A 23,789-nucleotide genomic window follows, 5' to 3' on the forward strand; every position below is an offset into this window, starting at 1 on the left:
AGTTGGCCGAAACGTTGTGAAACAACAACCATGAAGATGAGGATAACAGTCCGCAAATAAATAAGTAAATATACAAATTACTCATCTCAAAGGATTGCAATAAAAAAATAACCTAAAAATTCTTTCCTATTTAAGTTTTTATCTCGCCAATAAAAATATCTACGTTACATCCTAACTGCAGATTGACATCAAATTCTGTTAACATCTTAGAAAGCAAAGAGGTAATTTTACATGAATTTTCTGTTACAGGTAAAACATTTTATTTTATAAATAAATTGATAACCCCTATTTTATTGACAAGTATAGTTTTCTATTTAAAAGCTACATATGCAAATCTGCTTCACTATTGATTTAGGCCAATTTTTCAGAAAATGTAAGTTTTATTCATTTTCAATAATTTTTATATTTCATCCAGCTTCACAACTTTAGATTATCATCCAAACAAGAAATTGGAAAATGTTTTTACTCATGCTCACATCTACTTCTGCCATTTGTATTCACAGGGAAGGTCACATGACTTCATAGTGCTGTCATTATTTCATTCTTTCGATTTTATTGTTTAACACACATTTTAAACCTAAATATGGAATGCTCCCTTCACCTACATTTTCTGGGGTAGAGCATTTCGATTAGCTATTCTAAAGACTTTTTTACATTCTCGGTAGAGTAACTGTTTAGCAGATTCTTATAATTGTTCATTCCATTGTTATTTATTGTAATATATTCAGTATTACAGTTTTCGGGCAATAGGATTTACATAGAAACAAAATATTTCTAGGCTATGCCAGGTATTTTCAGCTGCTTAACTTTTTGGTACTCTTGCATAATTTGACCTGAATTCTCGTGAATTCCCATCAAGCATGGATCGGGCAAGACCGGCAATCATCGATGTCAGCCGAGCATTGTTCAAATGTTGAAATGTTAACTCCACTTATTATTTTATTTAATTTTTTTTTTCTGTTATGTTTTTAGTAATTTTTAAGGTGATATTAAGCAGGGGGGGGGTGTAACTTTTTATTTTCTAATTAGTTACTTATTATTTTTAATTGATATTTTGGGAGTTTGATTAGCCAATGAAAAGTGCTATCTAAATGGGAGCAGACGACATTCGAATTGGAAGAAAGCGACTAAACCAAAAAAAAAAGCAAAAAAAAAAAAAAAGCTGACAAATATATTTTCAAACTCGCCAAACAGAAAAATGACAGGCAAGAAATTAAATCTATACATGTTAGAAAAAGAAATGAAAACATTAATGCAGACAATCTCATATTATCAGGAAAAGAAATTGCTGTCCCAAAAAATGAGGTGCAACAATTGTAAACACAAATGTTTGCTTAAAAAAAAGATTGTGTATAAAGGATGGTTTCTCCTAGAGATGTACAAATGGACAGTGCCACCAAAAGAACTTGACTGAACAACAAGTCTTGAAAAAAAACAAAAAACCTTTACTCCTGACCTGAAATGGAACACGTACATCAAGTCAGTTGCCAAGGTCGCTGGAAAAATGGTAGGATTCTTCTACCGCTCCAGATGCAATTCTGTATCTGTATAAAAACCAAGTCCGTCCAAGGATGGAGTACTGCTGCTACATCTGGGCAGGAGCTGCTAAAAAAGCCTATCCTGCCTTAGAGTACAAAATAGGCTTTGTGGCCTAGTGGGTGATGCCCTTTTCTCTTCCCTGCAATCTTTCCCACAGGTGAAACGTTGTGAGCCTGTCTTTGTTTTATCGTTACTACCATGGCAGGTGCTCGTCTGAGCTCGAATCTCTGGTCCCCCCTCACCACTCTTTCACGATAAACACCCACCTAGCTGAAACCACTGTCAAAAATTTTCCCCACTCCTTATCTGTGCCAAAATCAAAACGTAGATTCCATGAACAAAGCTTCTTTCTTAGAAGTGCACACCTGTTCCGGTTGCCTGTTTCCCACCTGACTGCAACCTGGATGTCTTCAAGTCCAATGTAAACAAATTCCTGATGAACCGCCCCCCCCCCCTTAAGTAAGACACTCTATCAAATCTCCCACACTAATGTACTGTACACACAAAATAACCCTTATCCCTGAGTGGCTTTCGGGCCTTGATAAGTGGTGACGACCTTGTAAAAAAAAAGAAAACAAAACAAAAAAAACTTGTACTTAAACTTAACAATTATAGGGTTAAAAAAATTTTTCTTGGAGAGAAAAAAAAACAAAACTTTCTGTGGAAAAAAAATTAAATACTAAAATGAAATAAACATTTTCATTTTTCAAGGTAGTTTTTTTTTTTTTTTTTTTTTTTGTTATTTTTGATTATTTGTATTTTTTCCGGTTTGTTTTGTTTTTTTTCATTAGTCTGCGTATGACGCTCGGCTGACACCGATGATTGACGGTCTCGCCCAATCCATGCTTAACAGGAATTCACGAGAATTTGTCAAATCATGCAAGAGTACCAACTATTTTTCTGCTTGCAGTAGTTTTTTCAGAAGTTTTTCAAAGGCAGATTTTTAAAACACCAAGTAACCTTTGCTCAACAATGTTACCTGACATTTTTCTTAAACACATTCTAATAATTTCCAGACAAAATAAATTCTTTAAGAAAGTTTTGATTCCAGACCAAGAAATATCTAACTACTTTAGATTTTTTAGTTTCTTAAAATATTGATTTCCAAATAGGTTTAAAATAATGCTCCAGACATCAGCCTTGGTTCAATGGAATCTATTCTCAAATTCTTTTCCTCACCTGCTACTGTGTCTTCTCTATTCAACATCACTTGTGAAAGCAGCAACAGTTAAACCGGTTTCCATGGTTACTAGGATTGTTGCAGCTGATTTTGAATTATTCAATGCTGGTTTCAATCTCATCCATGAGTGAGTGCCAGTGGGACAGACCAGCATATTTTAGCACAAGATTTTTAAATGTCCCCGTGTAATATGATGACCTCCTTCCAAGCATTACTACTTCCTTTTGGAAGGAGGGGGTATTGTCTCGGGTATTTTCGTCTGTGGAGGAGTGCCATCAGGACTCGAGGATATGAAGAAAAAAAATGTTCATGCTCACTTTGATTAGAAATTGACTTTTAATGATTTTGTTGCACCAATAATATGCAGTGTTTCCATTATTTTCTCTTGGAATTTGGGTTAATGAAGAGTGTATTTTTTAAATCTTTTATTCCTATTAAATATTACCTTCCTTTCAGTTTTTATGTATTAACTCTATTACTTATCTCCTACCTTCCAACAAACTAATCCTTACCTCTACATAAGTACATTGCTGCAAGCATGCTCTTTTGTAATTATGAAATAATACAGGTGCTTAAATGTTATAAATTTAATACTTGGTGAACTCTACAATTTTTATAGATAAGTAAAAAATTTAAGTTGTTTAAAATGTTACATGCAATTTATTGCTGAATTGAAGAAAAAAGATTTTGGTTTGTCAGTAGAAAATCCTCTTCCATACTTTACATTTTGTTTACTAAAATCATTAGGTTGATGCAAAAACATTTTCTCACATATGTTTCTTTTTATTATTTTTTTTATTTTACTTTTTGAGTTCTGAATTAATTCATTGATATATATATATATATAGCCATGTTATATTATTTTGAAGTGCTTTTTTCGCTCTATTGAATCGTGTTATTCGTTACCATTCTCAATCTCTTCATTCATTTTATTTTTTTTTTTTGCAAGCTTTTCGACAGCATGGACAAAATTCAAATTTGCATGATTTTCTTGCTCCAGTTCAAACACTAGACCGAAAAGCTGCTGAGACAACTCATGATATTAATGATGTGTTTGGCCCAGGAACCACTAACAAACATTGGTGGTTCAAGAAATTTCGCAATGGTGACGAGAGCCTCAAAGATGAAGACGGTCACAGCCGGCAGACTGCAGTTGATAACGAATATTTAAAAGCCTTAATTGAAGCTGATCCTTGCAAAACCACACAAAAAGTTGCTGTTGAACTCGAGGTTGGCAACTTAAGTCGTTTGCCATTTAAAGTAAATAAGGAAGTCAAAAATGTTGGATAAATGGGTGCCGCATGAATTGAACAATAATCAAAAAAATCGTCGGTTTGAAGTGTCTTCTACGCTCCTTTGCTGCAACAAAACCAACTTATTTTTTGACCGGATTGTGACATGTGATAAGTGGATACTTTATGACAACCGGCGACGTTCAGCACAATGGCTGGATGCCACAACACTTCCCAAAGGCGAAATTGCACCAAAAAAAGGTTATGGTGACTATCTCACCCACTGATTATCACTTTATTAAGCATCTTGGCAACTTTCTGTGCAAAAAATGCTTCAAAAGCGGAGATGATGCCAAATTGGCCTTCAATGACTTCATCGCTTCCAGAACTCCAGATGTCTATGCTAATGGGATAAATAAACTTGTTTCTTGTTTGCAAAATTGTGTCAATTCTAATGGTTCTTATTTCGATTAATAAAGTTTATTATGAAAGGAATTATGATCTTTGAAGTTTAATATCAAACACAACATTTTTGCACCAGCCTAATATAATTGGGATATAAGTTTTAATCACAATTTCAAAAATGTTTTTATAAATTTTAAATCTTAAGATTTTTGTTCAGTTTTTTTATTTTTTTTAGTTTTGTGAAACTAACTTTTGTGATATCTTTTATGATATTTCTAAATAACACATCTATAAAATGTTCTATCTAGGACACTCGCAGGCATTCTCTTGAATGAATGAAGAATGATGTGTACTGAGGAGTACCTTGTATTGCTATTTTTATTTTTTTTTATGTAATTTGTGATTTTCAAGTTGTAAATAAGATAAAGATAAAATGTTCTTGCGGATGTCAGAGTACCATTATAAAAGCGAATACAAAATGAAATCCTCATAAAAATTTTACTTTTAAAAAAGTTGATCTTTGTGTAGGGCTTTCTTTTTTGCTTTCCCAAAGATGTCACAACTAAAGTATAGATATTTTAGTAATGGTAAAATATCAACTGAAACAATTAAAAAATAATTGTAACTAATGCCAAGATTTGCTCACAAACATGAAACTGAATTTTTTTTTTGTCTTCATAAATCTGCTTTTATGTGTTCTTTTTTTTTTTTTTCTTTTTCTCTTTCTAAATCCTCATTTTGTTTATCTTTTACCAGATTACCAGAAGGAATTGCATTAATCCCTATCATCCTCTATTTTCCTCTCGGATTTGTTCTTGCGGTTGTACGATTCTTTATTGGTTTACAGACTCTTCTCATCTCATGTATATTGCCAAGGTTTTCACCTCTTCGAAGGTAAGTTATGCAACTGTGATTCTCTCGCCCCCCCCCACACACACACTTTTAAAATAATTAATTCCTGATTTACTGATTTCAAATTGTTTTTATTTTAATACCTATAAATAACTTATTTACTTAGTTAAATAAATGGCAAATTGGAGCATCTGTATTCTATTATCAAAATATCTCCATACATAATAAAATGACATTTTCTCCTCCTAACTATCAAACCTATTCGAAACTTACCACTTACCATTCAAAGTTAATACTGCAACATCTTCTTTACCTACTACGCACATTTAATCTCCATTCTAAAAAATATATATTTTGCCCTCACTCTCTTGGCTACGTAATCTCACTTAAGTAGTAGCAAATATTTCTTCCCTCTTTACTTTTACTCCTGCCACATATCCCAAAATCATTGGTTCCTTTATTCAGTCATACTTGCCTACAAGACACCAGCTAATTATTCCACTTACTAAATTCTTTAATTTCATACATATTACATTGAGCTAAAAATACAAAATAACGACCAATTCCGTTTACTCCATTGTTTAGCAGAATGATGGAATGGGCAGCAACCAACAATTGGATTCGCCTTAAGACTACTACTGTTCATAACTGTTCTGTTCTTTTAGCTAAACTATTTACAAAATTACCGTGTCGCCATTTTTATTTGTATTATTAAATAGGAAAAAGTTTTTTGTTTTTTTTTTCTAACTCTGCTTATGTGGAAAACAGACATGGACTTTTAGGACTATTCGGTATTTTCACATGACAATTTACTAAAAACTGCTGTAGTGTTGTTATTGTTAGTCATACTAGTAATATTAGTATTATTAGTCATATTATTCTATCCGGTCTCCTTACATCAAGTGATAGTAAACACCTTAAATGAGCAATGAACACTATAGATAACAGTGCCCAACATTGCAAGACATGCAATGTGTCTGCCTGTGCCCACCCTGTCAAGAAGTAACAATAATCACAGTTGATTTCCACCAGTGCCCAACAGTTGAAGACAGACAATTTCGATTAGGAGCATTTCAATGGAGGCTGATACTAATCATGGTCGCCAATGAGTCCCATTTGCAAAGGCAGTCAGTGCTCACCAGTGAAAACCAGGACCCACAAGTAATCACCCCAAACCAGCTCTATTCGCTAGTAACCACCAGATTTTTCAGAGTCAGCAGTGGCCTCCAATTATATTCATGTCAATAGGTATACTTTTATGCACATAATTAATAAAAATAAGTACATCCCATAAAAAATAAGGGCAATTCATTCATATATATTTATATGAATAACAAGAACTTATAACTCTTTAAAAAACCGCTACGGTGGGGGCGGGGGGAATAACAGCGTTTCGAAGTTGTTAATATCGCTAAAAAAAAAAAAAAGGTACCAACAAATCTTAAATTTAAAAGTGATAAAAAAAAAATTGTGCATTTAAGTGGTGATCTATCATGGCACATTTGTACAGTATCAGACTGTGGATACTGGTGTCATGAGTTAACCTATGCCGACGATGGCTTAAAGCTAGAAACAGACATGTCCATAGGTATACTTTTATGCACGTAGTAATAATATATACAGTGCCGCTAAAAAGAAAGTCCGCACTTGTCATTTTTTTTAAAAATCGTAAATTTAAGCTAAATTGAATGTAATTGTTTAAACAACCTATACCTCATTTGATTCGACTTTTATTTCTCTATAATTTTACCTCTTCATATTTGACTTTGAATTGAAGTATCCTCGTGTTCACATCAATTTAACAAATTAACTTCAAATCGAGAAAGCCAAAAACTCTGCACAATGAAAAATTATTTAAATGGAACTTTAGAACATAAATGCAACACAAATACAACAGAAACACAATGAACTAGTTATTATTTAGTAGCATAGTCCTTCTGCAATTTGACAGCCTGCAAATTTTGGGGCATTCTCTTGAATTAGTCTGCATCAATACTCCGATGAAAGGGCACCCCACTTCTCTTTTTGTCCAAAGTTCTTCCAGGTTTGAAATTTTATCATTGTGTAGCTGTGTAGCTGTTGCTTGATGTAATGCCATACGTTTTCAATAGCATCGAGGTCTGGAGATTGTGCAGGCCAATCCAAACACGGAATATCATGCTATTTAAGAAACCTCTTAACATTGCCTACTGTGTGAATGGGAGCATGAAGATGGATTTATCATCCAAATTCCAGCTAAAGTAAGATAAAGTGCTCAGTCAACATATTAATGTACTTTGTCGAATTAATTCAACCTTGCAAGTGACTTATAGATTCTGAACCATTAGTATTAATAACACCCCACACCAAAACTGAACCTCCACCACCTTACAGCGTTGAAACTGTGGACCTAGGATTAAATTCTTCATCCTTCCTTCGACGGACGTACTGATTGCCATCACTGCCTAGCCTATTGAACTTGTTTTGGTCAAATCACTTTCGACTAATATAAAGAGTCATGATCTTCATTGCATCTGATGAAGTCCAGACAGTGCTTTCTGTTCTTTACAGAAATCATTGGCTTGCATCTTAGAACATAGTCTAGCAAATTAAATTCCTTCAATCTGTTCTTAACTGTAGAAAGTGAGCACTTTTTAACAAGATTACCATGTTCTTGGATTGGGGGGGGGGGTCTGTTTCAAATCTGTTCCTGAGGCTGCAGATCTTGATAGCATTGTCTTCCCTGTAAGAAATAACTCTAGGACAACCAGATTTAGGGGCATCATGAACACTGCTGGTGTTTTGGTGCTTTTGCACAGTCATTTATACTGTTTTCTTATCTGCAGCCGATTTCTTGATTGGATAAACCAGAAAGGTGGAGATTAATGAACTCCTGACAATCAGTTAGAGAGACTCAATGTATATTTAGCTCGGGCACAACTCGTAGCTCAATTCTTAATACCTACTCATACTGTAACATTATCCTAGACCTAAGCTAACATAAATAAAATAATAAAAAAAGGGGTAAGACTAAAATCACATTATCTCCTCCCTAACAAGCCCTCTTACAATCATAGATGCTTACACTGCATGAACTTCACCCACCCCCTTTATCCATTAACAAGTAAATAGCATGTCCCTAAATCACGTTGAGGAGTGTAACTAATCAGTAGAGATATAATCCCCCACAAACTAACCCAGTAACACTAACCACGCGGGGTCGCAGAAATACCTGGATTAGAACCTAGGCGCGGAGAAAACCCTCTCAGGGCTGACGGACCCAGTAGGTCTTCCCAGATCATCCGTCTAGGAGAAGGAAAACTCTGAAACTAAACCAAAGGGGAGAGAGGCCTCTTCAGTCTTGGATGACAACCTTCCTAGAGCTGGTGACTCAAACAAATTCACCGGTTTGCAAACCTAAATTGCTTAAGGAGTAGATAGGCTCTGTCTATCGCCTGGCTTCCATACTCCTTCTTTGCCTATTAGTCAAGCGCAGAGACACTATCTCAGTGATTCGGCAGAAACACCCAGCGGTAGATCTTGTTTCCTGGCTAGGGCAATGAACGCCGTTCTTCCCCATTCCCAGCACGCCCCACCCCTAAAACTGAACATTTGGGAGTGCTTGAGTATAGGATATGCCTGAGCGATTAGATTGGGTTGACCTTCTTCTAAAGGGTTGAGGGTACCGGATTGACAGTTCCTGGCTGCTGTTCCCGACTGGTAGTACAAGAGCCCTAACTCTTTGGTAGCGCTTAGAGTGGCTGCTCCATCAACAGTTGAATAATATCGGGTTGTTTGTAGTGCCATGACGCGCATGGAAAGGGACCCTGCACTCATCCCCGGTGGGCTTTCCTGAGGCCACAATCCTAATTGGAGAAAGGTCAGCTGATGGTCTACTTGTGATGCATGTCTGAAGCTCCGCATAACCTCTTGTTTAGCTCCCCCTTACCGAAACTCTTAAAAAAAATATGACGACAGTACAATCTAAAAATAAGCTTAAACCAGGATTAGGGACAAACAAATTCAACTTGCCTCCTCCCTTGAGGCTCTCATTCACAAATATCCGTGAGCTTAGAACTAACTTAGCTGATGTTGAAGCATTTCTCTTAACAAATACCCCGGATATCTTAGCACTATATGAGACTAACCTACACTCCTCCATTCCCTCTAACCACTTTAACATGCCTGGATATCTCCCACTCTGCCATAAGGACTCTGACAGACATATGCACGGACTTGGAGTTTACATTCGTAATACCCTTCCCTTGACTAGAGAAACAAACCTAGAAACAGATGATCAAGCCTTTATGTGCTTTAGACTAAACATGCAACACAATATTAGCTACTATTATTTTCTCTACCGCTCTCCCTCGACTCAGGACTGCTCCATAATAAACAAAGTATCTGACAGCATAGACACGGCACTGACCTTAATGTCCACCACAAAAACTGGCTTGGATTCTCTACTCACACAGATGCAGCGGGCAGCACAACCCATAGCTTCGCTATATCTCACTCCCTATCACAAATTGTTACATTTCCAACCCGTTTCCCTGACCAGGAAGAACAACACGCATCACTTCTAGATCTGTTTTTGACCACAGTTCCCGATGACTGTATAACGAAGGTCCACAGCCCACTTGGGAACGCTGATCATGCAGTGATAATGGTTGAAATCGCCCTAAACTCTAGACCCAAAACTGAAGAGCCAGTGCTCAAAACAACGAGATATTATAATAAGGCTGACTGGGAAGCCATCAGGGAACTAATTAGAGATGCTCCATGGAAAAATATTTTCTCTCTCCCTGCTGAACAATGTGCAAACGAGACCACTGACTGGTTTAAAACTGCAATCGAAGCGCATGTTCCCATGCGGAAATTTTATAGTAAGCCCCTCTCTCCCCAATGGTTTACGTCAACTTGTGCAACTGCCATTGCTCAAAAGCAGCATGCATACCGTAGGTTTAACCGACATAAGTCCAGTTCAAACAGACTGAAGTATATAGAAGCTAGAAATAACGTTAAGAAAGAAATAGCGACAGCTAAGAGAGAATTTACGGAAACCACTAAAAAGCGCATCGAAGCACAAAAACTAGGAACTCGAGACTTCTGGAAAATCTACAACAGTGTAGTAAATAATGGGCAATCAACAATTCCCCCACTAACCAACAATCACGAGGTTGTCTCCTCAGCAACCGACAAGGCTAACATGCTTGCCAGTCGGTTTGCCTCAAACTCCACACTGGACCCTTCCAACCACCCCCTACCTGACTTTCCTATGCGGACAGACGCCACACTAGATGATCTGAAAACCACCCCTGCTCAGGTGCATGCTATCATAAAAAACCTTGACACCTCAAAAGCATGTGGACCCGATCTTATCCCAGCTGTGCTATTAAAAAAGTGCTCAGCCGAAGTAGCTCCAGTTCTCTCCAAACTCTACAACAAATGCCTTAATGAAGCTTGCTTTCCGGGCTGTTGGAAAACTGCTTCTGTTGTACCAGTATTCAAGAATTCTGGCGAAAGGACAGACCCATCAAATTATCGCCCCATTAGCCTCCTCCCACTTTTTGCCAAAATATTTGAGACCATAATTAACCATGCTCTAGTCCATCATCTTACAGATGCTAAACTACTGACTGACAAACAATATGGATTTAGACAAGCCCGTTCCACAGCAGACATCCTAACTGTGATCTCTGAACGTATATACCATTCACTGGACAAAGCTGGGGAGGGCAGAGCGGTAGCTCTAGATATATCTAAGGCTTTTGACAGGGTATGGCATGAGGGTCTCCTCAGTAAAATCAGATCATACGGTATCACTGGCAGAATACTTAACATAATTAAATCCTTCTTAGATAAGAGAAAAATCCAGGTTGTCCTCGACGGTCGTACATCTAAACAATATGATATAAATGCGGGGGTGCCCCAGGGTTCTATCCTTGGACCTCTATTGTTCCTGATATTCATAAATGACCTCCCCGACAACATTGCCTCTGAGATGGGTATATATGCTGATGACACCACACTCTATGGCAGGCACGACAGGAAGACGAATGAACACATTTCTAAAGAAATGGCAGAAACACTAGAGGAAGACCTCCAATCTGTAGTGGAATGGGGACAAAAGTGGTTGGTCGCGTTCAATGCTGCCAAGACTAAACTAGTTTCATTCAATAATTACAAGAAACCCTCTCTACCACCCATAGCAATGGCCAACGACTCTTTATCTGAGAGTCCATCTTTCAAACTCCTTGGCCTAACGTTCACAGGAAACATGAGTTGGAACAATTACATTGAAGGCATTGCCAGGGCCGCTGCAAGAAAGGTGGGCTCTCTCTACCATGCTAGAAAACTACTAACACCCGAAAGTATCCTGTACCTCTATAAGGCCACCATTCGCCCATGTATGGAGTATTGCTGCCACATCTGGGCTGGTGCATCTGCTACTAGTCTATCGCTCCTTGACAAGGTTCAAAAGAGAGTCGCAAACCTGATAGGCCCTGAACAGGCATCTAAGCTTCAGCCTCTGTCCCATCGACGAAATGTTGCATCCCTCTGCCTTTTCTACAAGTATTTTAGTGGCGAATGCTCTGACGAACTGCAATCACTAGTGCCCCCACGACGTGAGCACCCTCGACAAACCCGACAGGCTGCTAAATCCCACCCCCACACTGTAGAGATCCCTAGATGTAAAAGATTTTTTTACTCCAATAGTTTCTTCCCCAGAACCGCTAGACTCTGGAATTCCATTCCAGGTCCCTGCTTCCCCAACAGTACTGACGTGCAGAAGTTCAAGTGTAACGTGAACCGACACCTTGCTGCCCAAATCCCTACATAGTACCCCAGTAGTTGTTGCCCCTGATAGTAGCCCCCTACACCAAAGTGGCAATTTGCCTTGTTTGGGGTGAAAATGTAATAAAAAAAAAAATAAAAAAAAAATATATATATATATATAGACTAAATGTTACATTGTATAACCTGAGAACAACAACAATTACGATTCGAAATGCTAAAAGGTGGATATTTAAAGCTGGTTTTAAGCTCATTTGTTGCTGCGGAGTTTCTTTTTGTCTTCTTGATTTTGAAGGTAATTTTTTAAAGTGACGTGAACACTAGGATACTTCAATTAAAAGTCAAATATGAACAGGTAAAATTATGGAGGAATCAAATGTTTAAACAGTTACATTCAATTTAACTTAAATTTGTAATTTTTGAAAAAATGACAAGTGCAGACTTTCTTTTTGGCGACACACACACACACATATATATATATATATATATATATATATATATATATAAATAATTTTATTTAAAAATTTTTTTCAATAAACAAAACGTTTCCATTTAGATAACATTTTTTTTTACAAGTTTCAATTCACAAGGTTTTGTCATGATTTTTGTTCCATCATGCAATACTTAATCAACTTCCAAAGTTCAAATCCTATCAGATCTCATGTTATTTGCTAATATTGTTGGGAAAGGTATCATCCACAATCCTCTCTCCAATATTTGCAAAAATAACTTGTGTTCAACTGTATGCAATGAATCATTTTCAATAGCTCTTGTTTTAGCATCCAATCTAAAACAAATTTTTGATATAAGATAGAATATGTACATATCATAATTGTGCCCTGTTACATTACGTGAACCAGTTGAAAGTATACCTTACAATATATCAAATTTGTTTCCACGTAAAATGAATATTTTACAGATTGACCAGTGGTGTCGATATGTTTTGAAATCATTGTTTTATTATTTCTTAGTCTTGTCCTCCGAGTGATGTGTGCTGTGCTGGGATTTATTGTCATTGTGGATGAACAGAAACGCAGAGATGAGAAAGCCAAAGTTATTGTTACCAACCATGTCTCAGCATTTGATCACTTTACTACAGCCCTAATATATCCGAATGTCTTGGTAAGTGAACAGTTTTATGTTTATCAATGAATTCATATCTAGATTTGAAATATATAGGGAAATTAGAAAAAAAAAATGTGTAATATTTGTGTGTATGCAATTAAAGTTCAGTATTATGTTTGATAATCTTTCATGCTATTAAGTGTTGGGAATAGTTATACTCTTGGAGATGATTTACTTCAGTGTTATCTTTCGTCATGTAATTTGGTATTCTCATGCCCTCCACATAATTGTATATTTTACGAAGACTTTAGATGTTTTAAAAACAGTTTTTGAATTTCTGATTTAAAAGAAGATAAACTTTGTTCTAATATTGTGGTTCATAAAAGCTTTAAGTTTTAGACAAATAAAATGAAATCAATGATAAATCTATTTGAAACACAAATTTGTGTTTTCCAAAAATATGAATGTTTGATTCAGTTAAATTTTTATCCTGGTGCTACCAGATCAGGCTGTCTATTGGTTTCCTGAGACTTAATGCACCTACATTGAATTTCTGTTTTTGTTTTCTATTCTCTTTTGTAAAACTTAAATATGTTCTGCAAAAAAAACAGCCCCCTCCCCATCACATTTCACCCCCCCCCCACACACTTCCTTACTGGCTTCCTAAATTAAAACAGTCCAGCAAATAATACAACCTTTTTCCTTTGCAAAACTCAATTATTTTCTGCAAGGCAGAGAATAAAAACAACAATCCACCAAGAACACCAAACTCATGATTAAGAAAGGAAATAAAAACAACCAAACTAAAATCATGATTAACAGTCCAGCAAATAATACAACCTTTTCCTTTGCAAAACTCAATTATTTTCTGCAAGGCAGAGAAAAACAAAATCCACCAGAAACCTATGAGTATACCAGTCCAGCAAATAATACAACCTTTTTCCTTTGCAAAACTCAATTATTTTCATGCAAGGAGAGAAAAAAAACAATCCACCAAGAACACCAAACTCATGATTAAGAAAGGAAATAAAAACAACCTCAAACTAAAATCATGATTAACGAAGGAAATAATAAAAACAACAATCCACAAAACTAAAATCATGATTAAGAAAGGAAATAATAAAAACAACCAAACTAAAATTATGATTAAGAAAGGAAATAATAAAAACAACCAAACTAAAATCATGATTAAGAAAGGAAATAATAAAAACAACCAAACTAAAATTATGATTAAGAAAGGAAATAATAAAAACAACCAAACTAAAATTATGATTAAGAAAGGAAATAATAAAAACAACCAAACTAAAATTATGATTAAGAAAGGAAATAATAAAAACAACCAAACTAAAATTATGATTAAGAAAGGAAATAATAAAAACAACCAAACTAAAATTATGATTAAGAAAGGAAATAATAAAAACAACCAAACTAAAATCATGATTAAGAAAGGAAATAATAAAAACAACCAAACTAAAATCATGATTAAGAAAGGAAATAATAAAAACAACCAAACTAAAATCATGATTAAGAAAGGAAATAATAAAAACAACCAAACTAAAATCATGATTAAGAAAGGAAATAATAAAAACAACCAAACTAAAATCATGATTAAGAAAGGAAATAATAAAAACAACCAAACTAAAATCATGATTAAGAAAGGAAATAATAAAAACAACCAAACTAAAATCATGATTAAGAAAGGAAATAATAAAAACAACCAAACTAAAATTATGAGTAAGAAAGGAAATAATAAAAACAATCTAACTAAAATTATGATTAAGAAAGGAAATAATAAAAACAACCAAACTAAAATCATGATTAACGAAGGAAATAATAAAAACAACCAAACTAAAATCATGATTAAGAAAGGAAATAATAAAAACAACCAAACTAAAATTATGATTAAGAAAGGAAATAATAAAAACAACCAAACTAAAATCATGATTAAGAAAGGAAATAATAAAAACAACCAAACTAAAATTATGATTAAGAAAGGAAATAATAAAAACAACCAAACTAAAATCATGATTAACGAAGGAAATAATAAAAACAACCAAACTAAAATCATGATTAAGAAAGGAAATAATAAAAACAACCAAACTAAAATTATGATTAAGAAAGGAAATAATAAAAACAACCAAACTAAAATCATGATTAAGAAAGGAAATAATAAAAACAACCAAACTAAAATCATGATTAAGAAAGGAAATAATAAAAACAACCAAACTAAAATCCAAGAATGTTTATTTGAAGAAATAAACCAGATTTCACTAGACCCTATTGGCGGGGCATCAGAATACGCCGACTGTCCCCCTGTAGAGAGTAGAAGTCCCTGAATAGGGCTACCTGTTGGCTGTAGGTAGTAACCCGTAATGTCTTGGGACAGGATCCTGGTGGTTGAGCAATCAATGATTAGAGAAAAAAAAGTTGTGGCCCTGCAACACACCACTTTGCCCTTTATCTCGACTAGACGGGAGGTTGGAGAGGCCGATCCGATCAATCAGCTAGTCATGCCAAGCCCTGACACTTACACTGGCAAATGTTAATTACAACATAAAAAAAAAAAAATTAAGTCTAAAGATAATTCGATATCTTACTCTTACTACAAACACAGGTAAACCAAATAAGTGTTAGAAGGCGGTGGCAAGGGTCAATCAATTGCTGAGGTAAAGTCACACAACTGTTCCCTTCCCAATGTTTCTCTTAAACTGAGAAAATGAAACTAAAGGAGGAATCAGGAAGCGATGGCACATACTCAACCGATTGAGTATATCTTTTTTGTATCCTTAGGATGAAAGGGTGAATGGGTTTCCCCCCTAACATCTCCCACATTTGGGCTCCAAGGAAGGTGGGGAGCAAGAAAGATGAAAAACTAATCAACTATACATGGATCTAATTAAAAATCCCAGAAAAACCAAAAGAACTCACTCTGACGTTTCAGATGTTACCAGCCCAGACAGTGAGCAAGAATGCAATCTTGAACATATTGATAAAGAAAACTTGCTAAGATTCATAGTTATTGAAACCTTGGAAGGAAAAAAGGCCAGCGATCTCTCTCCATTTCTAATCAAAAAGATATTAACTCAAAATCTAAATCCTAAAACAGTAAAGAAAATGAAAAATAGCAACCTACTTGTTACAGTAGACAACTACAAAGATGCAAAGAACCTCCTAGGAATGGAAAAAATTCTATATTCATAAATGCCAGACTTTTGCTCACGAAAGGTTAAACACCTCAAAAGGCGTCATAAGAAGCCATGAGCTAACCTTAGCCACAACAGAAGAAATCAAAAATGCTCTAAGAAAATAGGAAGTGATTAATCATGTCTGAAAATCAATATAAAAAGGAACAGTCAATCCATACCTACAACGACGTATATACTAACATTTAATACTCCTAAAATTCCAAAAGAAGTCAAAATTGGGTATACAATCGAAAAAGTGGAACTATATATATACCAGCCATACTGAGATGTTTTAAGTGTCAAAAATATAGGCACCATAGAGAAGTTTGCAGAGGGCACAAAATATGTGGAAAATGTGGTCTAAAAGAACCCAACCACATGGAAAACGAATGCCCCAATGAAACTAAATGCCCAAATTGTCTGGAAAACCGTTCAAAAAGGAAAAATAAATTGTGGAAGTAAAATACAAAGAAAATATATCCTTCCCTGAAGCAAGGAAAATGGTCGACTCCTACCAAAAAGTAAACACCTATGCAAACCTGGTGCTACCAGATCAGGTTGTCTTTTGGCTTCCTGAGACGAAATGCACCTACATTAAATTTCTGTTTTTGTTTTCTATCCTCTTTTGTAAAACTTAAATATGTTCTACAAAAACAACAGCCCCCTCCCTCCCCCCACATTCTTTTTTTTCTCTTTTCTTTTTGTCACTCCACCTCTACTTCCCTACTGATTCCCTAACTTAAAAATACCAACCAAAATAATAAAACAATCAAACTAAAATCCATAAATAAATATTTAAAGAAAACAACTGGAAATAAAAAAATTTTCAGATCGATCAAGATTCCACTAGACCCTGTCAGCAGAGCATCAAAATATGCCGACTGCCCCCCTGCAGAGAGTAGAAGTCCCTCAATGGGGCTACCTGTTGGCCATGGGTAGCGACCTATAATGCCATTAGGAGGGGATCCTGGTGGTTGAGAAACTTGGAGGTCAGGTTTTAGTACCCCCACTTCCCAACACACCACTTTGGCCCTTACTGAGCTAGACGGGCGGTCGGATGGGCCCGATCCGACCAATCAGCTGGTCACGTCTAGCACACCACTTATACACATATAACTTACACAAAACCTAAATACTACACAACATTCTCCCATCAACACAGATCCATAAAGCGGTGGCTAACGGTCAATTGTATATAATGAATAAAAACTAGACATGGCGGTTTTCCTCTAATATTTCCCATTTTCTACTTGGATGAGAAAAATTAAGAAACACAAATGCTCGAAGTCTACATTATATGCAAGTATACCATTCCTGTAATCCTGTTGTAGCCAGGACGAATGGGTACCTCCCCCCTCCTGTGCGCATCTCAAATAGGGCTCCGAAGTGGGTGGGGAGCAGGAATGATGAACCCACAAACAATCCTAATGAGTTACAAAATACCAAGTAAAAAAAGACTGCTAGACACTTTGGATAGTGACTCGACTGAGAAACAAGATATATATCCAAATTTTATAATAATGGAATCCACTGAAGAAACACGATTAACCAAACTTTTTTCTTTAAGATAGAGAAAATATCTAAAAATATAAAACCCAAAATGGTTAAAAAATTAAGAAATGGCACTCTGCTGATAGAAATCTTCACAAAACAACAAGCGGATGAACTCCTAAAATGGAAACATTTCGATAATATAAAAATAAAAACACTAAACACATGCAAAGGAGTGGTGAAAAGCCATGAACTTTCACTTTGTCCCATTGACGAACTACGTTCATATCTGAAAGAACAGAACGTAACAGATATTAGACAAATTCAAATTTAAAAAAATTGGAGAAATGATAAACACACACACACGTACATACTAACCTTTTACCAACAAAAAATCCCACCAGAAATAAAAATAGCCTATGAGAAATTGAAAGTCGAAACTTACATCCCCAACCCACTGCGTTGTTTCAAATGTCAAATTTGGCCACCATCAGAATTAATGCACATGCCACCCAGTGTGTGGAAGGTGCAAAGAAAATGACAACCATACCAAATGTTAAAAAAACTCCCAAATGTGCCAACTGTAAAGAAAATCACAGTGCCTACTCCAAAGACTGTGAAATTTGGAAAAAAAAAAAAAAGAAGAAATTACCAAAATTAAATGCACGCTAAACGTCACCTAACCAGAAGCAAGGAAAAAAGTTGAAACAATCAAATATTCAGAAATAATAAAAAAGAATACTCCTAATACTAATAAGCACGACAACAATTATCACACAACAAACTTAGACATTAAAATCCAAGACCTCACGGATCAAATAAAAAAATATTAACACAATTAAAGAAATGAAAAAAATAAATATAAACAAAACCTCACTGGAACCAAAAACCCAAACACCACACCCAATAGAAACAACCCCTTTATCCGAAAAAGAAAACAAAAAAAAGCAAACACCAAAAAACATACCAGAGGGAAAAAAACAAAATAGCAGAAAAAAAAAATTCAACGGACATGTCATGTTCACTCTCCAGGCCAAAAGACACTCCCCTGGATGTTCAGAAAGAGGTAGACATGCCGAAGGATCCCCCCGGAAAGAAGGGCCGGCAGAACAGCAAAACAACCTCTGCGGCGCATGAACCTAAACTCCCCAACACACCACAATTACGACCACGCTCACAATCCAAAAGTAGAGATAAACAAAAAAACACTATGCCTCTAGGACTCGAAAACCAAGAAGTCATTGAGACTGAGGAATCAAAAGATATTCCTCTTACCCCATGAACCTATAAATGACGATAAACAAGGAAAAAATAAATAAAAACAATACCGATGCAAAACCTTACAAATCATAACAAAACAACATTCCTACAATGGAACTGCAGAGGACTAAAACCTAATCATGAAGAAGTACTAGAAATCATCAACAAACATAACACAGCAATATATGTCTACAAGAAACACTACTCAAAGTAAATCACAACTATAAATTCAAAGAATATAACATGTACGACAAAACCCATGTATCCACAACAAATAGAGCAATCGGAGGAGTGTCCATACTAATTAAAAATATTATACATCACACAATCTTCCAATTAAACACTGAACTATAAGCAATAGCACTAACGACTAATCTACACCGCAAAATCACAATCTGCTCCATATACATTCCACCAAATCAGCCAATAATAAAAAAAAGAAATAGACATGCTAATTAACCAACTCCCACCCCCATTTATAATAATGTGAGATTTTAATGCGCACAGCAACCATTGGGGAAGTAATCCAAACAGCAACAAAGGCAATATAATAAATGAAATTTTAAATACAACAAACCTATGTATACTAAACAATGGTAAAAATACCTACATGCATCCAGCCAATGGATCTATGTCTGCAATAGACTTAACAATATCTACTCTATTTATATGGACTTCCATTGGAATGTACTAGAAGACCAACACGGACGTGATCACTATCCCATCATACTTAAAAGTAATCAAAAAATAACGGAAGAAAAAGTCCCAAAATGGAAATTACATAAAGCCAACTGGGAAACATTTACCAATCTATGCAGAGCAGAATTAGACGCAAACATTCTAAATAAAGAACCATGAAAACATTTCACACAAACCTTAAACAATATTGTCACCAAAACAATACCCAAAACTTCAACAAACCCCACAAAAAAATCAAACCCTTGGTTTAATGAAACCTGCAAAAAAGCTGTCAAAGAAAGAAAAAAAAAACACTTAAAAAATTCAAACAAAACCTACAACAATTAACTAACAAAAATATATACAGATGCGTGCCAAAGCGCAATACACCATAAAACAAAGCAAACTATTTCACAGCTAAACAACCAAACACCAACTAAAAAAACATGGAATATTATAAAGAAAATAGGTGGAAAAGAAACACAAAATACCATAAGCTATTTAATTAAAACTGATGGAACAAGATGCATAAACAAAAAAGAAATAACTAATTTACTAGCTGAAGAATTCTACAAAAATTCATCAAACAGTATTCAAGATCATTCCAAATTCATAAAGAAACAGCAGAAAGAGAAAAACTTAATTTTACAACAAAGAAACATACAACATACCATTCAACATAAAAAAACTAAAAAGAGCAATAAACAAAAGCAGAAATACAACTCCAGGCCCAGACGATATACATTACCAATTCCTGAAACAACTACCAGGGTCATCTTTGAAACTGTTGCTTGGCATATATAACAAAATCTGGAACATGGGAGAAATACCAAAATCCTGGTTTGAATCAACCATCATACCAATTGCCAAACCAAATAAAAATGCAAATAACCCAACCAGTTACTGACCCATAGCCCTAACCAGCTGCCTCTCCAAAACTATGGAAAGGATGATAAACAACCGCTTAATGTGGTACTTGAAAAACAACCTCTTATCAAAATATCAGAGTGGATATAGACAAAAACAAAGCACAAACGACCAAATAGTACGACTAGAATCATTTATTAGAGATAGTTTCGTACGCGGACACCACGTGGTGGCAGTCTTTTTCGACGTCCAAAAGGCCTACGACACAACCTGGCGATATCGAATTCTAAGAAACGTACACAATATGGAAATAAGAGGAAATATGGCAATATTTATACAAAACTTCCTGTCTCAAAGATACTATAAAATATGACACTATCAGATCAATACGAGCAAGAAGCAGGAGTGCCACAAGGTAGTATATTATCCACCACCATATTGTTAATTAAAATAAATGGAATTACACAAATTGTCGACACCCAATTTGAAAGATCATTATTTATAGATGACTTTTCAATTGCATATTCTGCATTAAATATAACAATTGAAAGAAAGATGCAGCAATTCTTAAACAAAATAGAAAACTGGATCGATAAAATTTTAACAGCCATAATGAGATATGGAGAAGTGAAAAACAAGCAAAAGGGGAAAACTATACAAAATATGATAAATAACGAAAACCTATATCTTTTTAATGATAAAACACACTTATTTACACCCAGGAACTGGTACATTCACATCAATTGATTTAACATTATGTGATCCAACACTTGCTTTGGACTACAAATGGAATGTACTAGAAGAGTCATATGGAAGTGACCACTTTTCCATTACACATTGAAAACAATGATCCAATGCCAGAAAACAAAATACCCCAATGGAACTTACAGAAGGCTGATTGGAAAAAATTCCAAAATTTATGCTGGACTAAACTAACATTGGATAATAACCAAAATAATATCACATATTTTACGAATACACTCTATAATATTGCTGAGGAATGCATTCCAAAAAGCTCTACCTCCCCAAAACATAATAAACTCTGGTTTGACGAAAAATGCAAAGTAGCCATCAGAACTCGTTGAGCTATACTAAGGAAATTAAAAAAAGAACCAACTAAAGAAAATCTCGATAAATATAAAAACAGCAGAGCTAAAGCTTGCAAAACCATTAAAGAATCGAAGCGAACATCATGGAAAAACTATGTACCAAAAATAAATACAAATACAAAAAGTAAAAAGGTCTGGGACATGATCCGAAAAGTAGCACCTGACCTATAATAACCAAAAAATGATTGCAAGAAAGAAATGATAGATTGTCTTGCTGAAACTTTTGCAAAAAAAAAAAAAACCCTCCAAAAACTCCAACAAAAAATTCCAAATTATGCCCATTTTTATCATAAATTTTATAAATGATAGACAATTTAATGTACAATTAGGTGATACCCTATCCATCAGTAAAAAGTAAGAAATTGGGGTACCACAAGGAAGCATCCTGTCTGTTTAACTTTTTAGCATTAAAATAAATAACATCGTTAAAAATATAAATGTAGGAACAGAATGTGCCTTCTATGTGGATGACTTCCTGATCTGTTATAGATCAAAATATATTCCAAGAATAGAACGCCATTTACAACTGTGTCTAAACAAAATAAATGAATGGACAACAAAAAATGGGTTTAAATTTTCAAAAGAAAAAACATAAGCCATCCATTTCTGCCAAATCCGGAAAATGCACCATGACCCAATATTGAAACTGGACAATGAAATTATACCTATAGTTGATCAGTATAAATATTTGGGCATCATCTTTGATAAAAAGCTAACATTCATTCCTCATATTAAATACCTCAAACAAAAATGCAACAAAGCCATCCAACTCTTAAAAGTAGTAGCTCACACAGACTGGAGTGCAGACAGAGACTCAATAATTAAATTACACAGATCCCTTGTTAGTTCCAAGTTGGATTATGGATGCTATATCTATGGATCCGCAAGAAAGTCTTACATGAAGGAATTAGACACTATACATCACCAAGGGCTAAGATTGGTTCGAGGAGCCTTCCCCACCTCCCCAGTGGAAAGCTTATATGTAGAAACAGATGAACCCTCATTGTCACTTAGAATAGAAAAACTAGGACTACAATATTATACAAAATTGACTTCATGTCCAACTAATCCTGCCTATAAATGTGTCTTCCACTCCCAATACAAAAACCTCTTTAATAGAAAAGAAAATGCTATAAAACCATTTAGCCTAGGTATGGAAGAATCCATAAATAAAGCCCAGATAGACATTGCAACAATACATGAATCTGTCAAACTTAAATATCCTCTCTGGTTGACAAGACAACCAAAAATAATATCAGACCTAATTAAGTATCCTAAAACAAAAACCAATCCAATCATGTATCGAGAAAAATTCCAAATAATTAAAGATAAGTATTCCAAACACTCAACAATTTATATAGACAGTTCAAAAGATGGAGACAATGTTGGATGTGCAACCATACACAATAAAACAATCCTAATCAAGATTACCAGACAAAGCATCGATCTACAGTGCTGAAGTATCAGCCATTGGTATGGCACTCGATCTTATAGAATCTTCTAAAGATAAACAATTATCTGTTCAGATGCAAAATCAGTACTCGAAACACTGGAAAACAGGAAACCAACGAACCCAATAATCACCAAAACCCTAAATAGATTTGATGATATTCCTAATGATACATTCTCTTTTGTTGGATACCAAGTCATATCAACATAAAGGTTAATGACAGAGCTGACAAAGCAGCATTAAATTTGACCCCAACCAAAGACAGGATCCCTCATACCGATCTAAAACAAACCATTAACAAATATATTAGAAACACATGGCAAGAGTCTTGGAACTCCTGCACTAAAAACAAGCTATACCAAATCAAGGAAACCATAGGAAAACAGAAACCAAACAAAAGAATGACGAGAAAAGAGGAAGTTATAATAACAAGACTCTCATACCTCTCACTCTCCTACCTACTCAAAAATGAAGCCCCACTCTGCATACCCTGCCAGGAACCATACACAGTAAATCACATATTAACAAGATGCGAAGACTTGAAAACAAACCGACTGAATCTATATAATGAAAAAACTGTAAAGGACATATTCACTCGTGTAGACCCAACTACCTTTCTCAAATATTTGAAGATAACAGGGTTACTCAACAAAATTTAAAAAACAAAAAAAAAACAATACTTTATCTAACTATATAGAC

The 23,789-nt window shown here is 35.1% G+C and overlaps 1 protein-coding gene across 1 annotated transcript in view; it reads left to right on the forward strand.

Annotated features, from left to right (window-relative positions):
- The window catches only part of LOC145283816 (lipid droplet-regulating VLDL assembly factor AUP1-like), a 73,517-nt gene that overhangs the window by 25,529 nt on the left and 24,199 nt on the right, over positions 1 to 23,789 (forward strand). The window contains exons 2-3 of the mRNA XM_080132904.1: positions 5,113 to 5,250; positions 12,957 to 13,107. Of these exons, the coding sequence (XP_079989030.1) occupies positions 5,113 to 5,250; positions 12,957 to 13,107 (289 nt within the window). The remainder of the gene's footprint in view (positions 1 to 5,112; positions 5,251 to 12,956; positions 13,108 to 23,789) is intronic.

The sequence above is a fragment of the Euprymna scolopes genome, chromosome 8 (genome assembly GCF_053919585.1).
Source record: "Euprymna scolopes isolate OS-2025 chromosome 8, ASM5391958v1, whole genome shotgun sequence".
NCBI lineage: Eukaryota > Metazoa > Mollusca > Cephalopoda > Sepiida > Sepiolidae > Euprymna > Euprymna scolopes.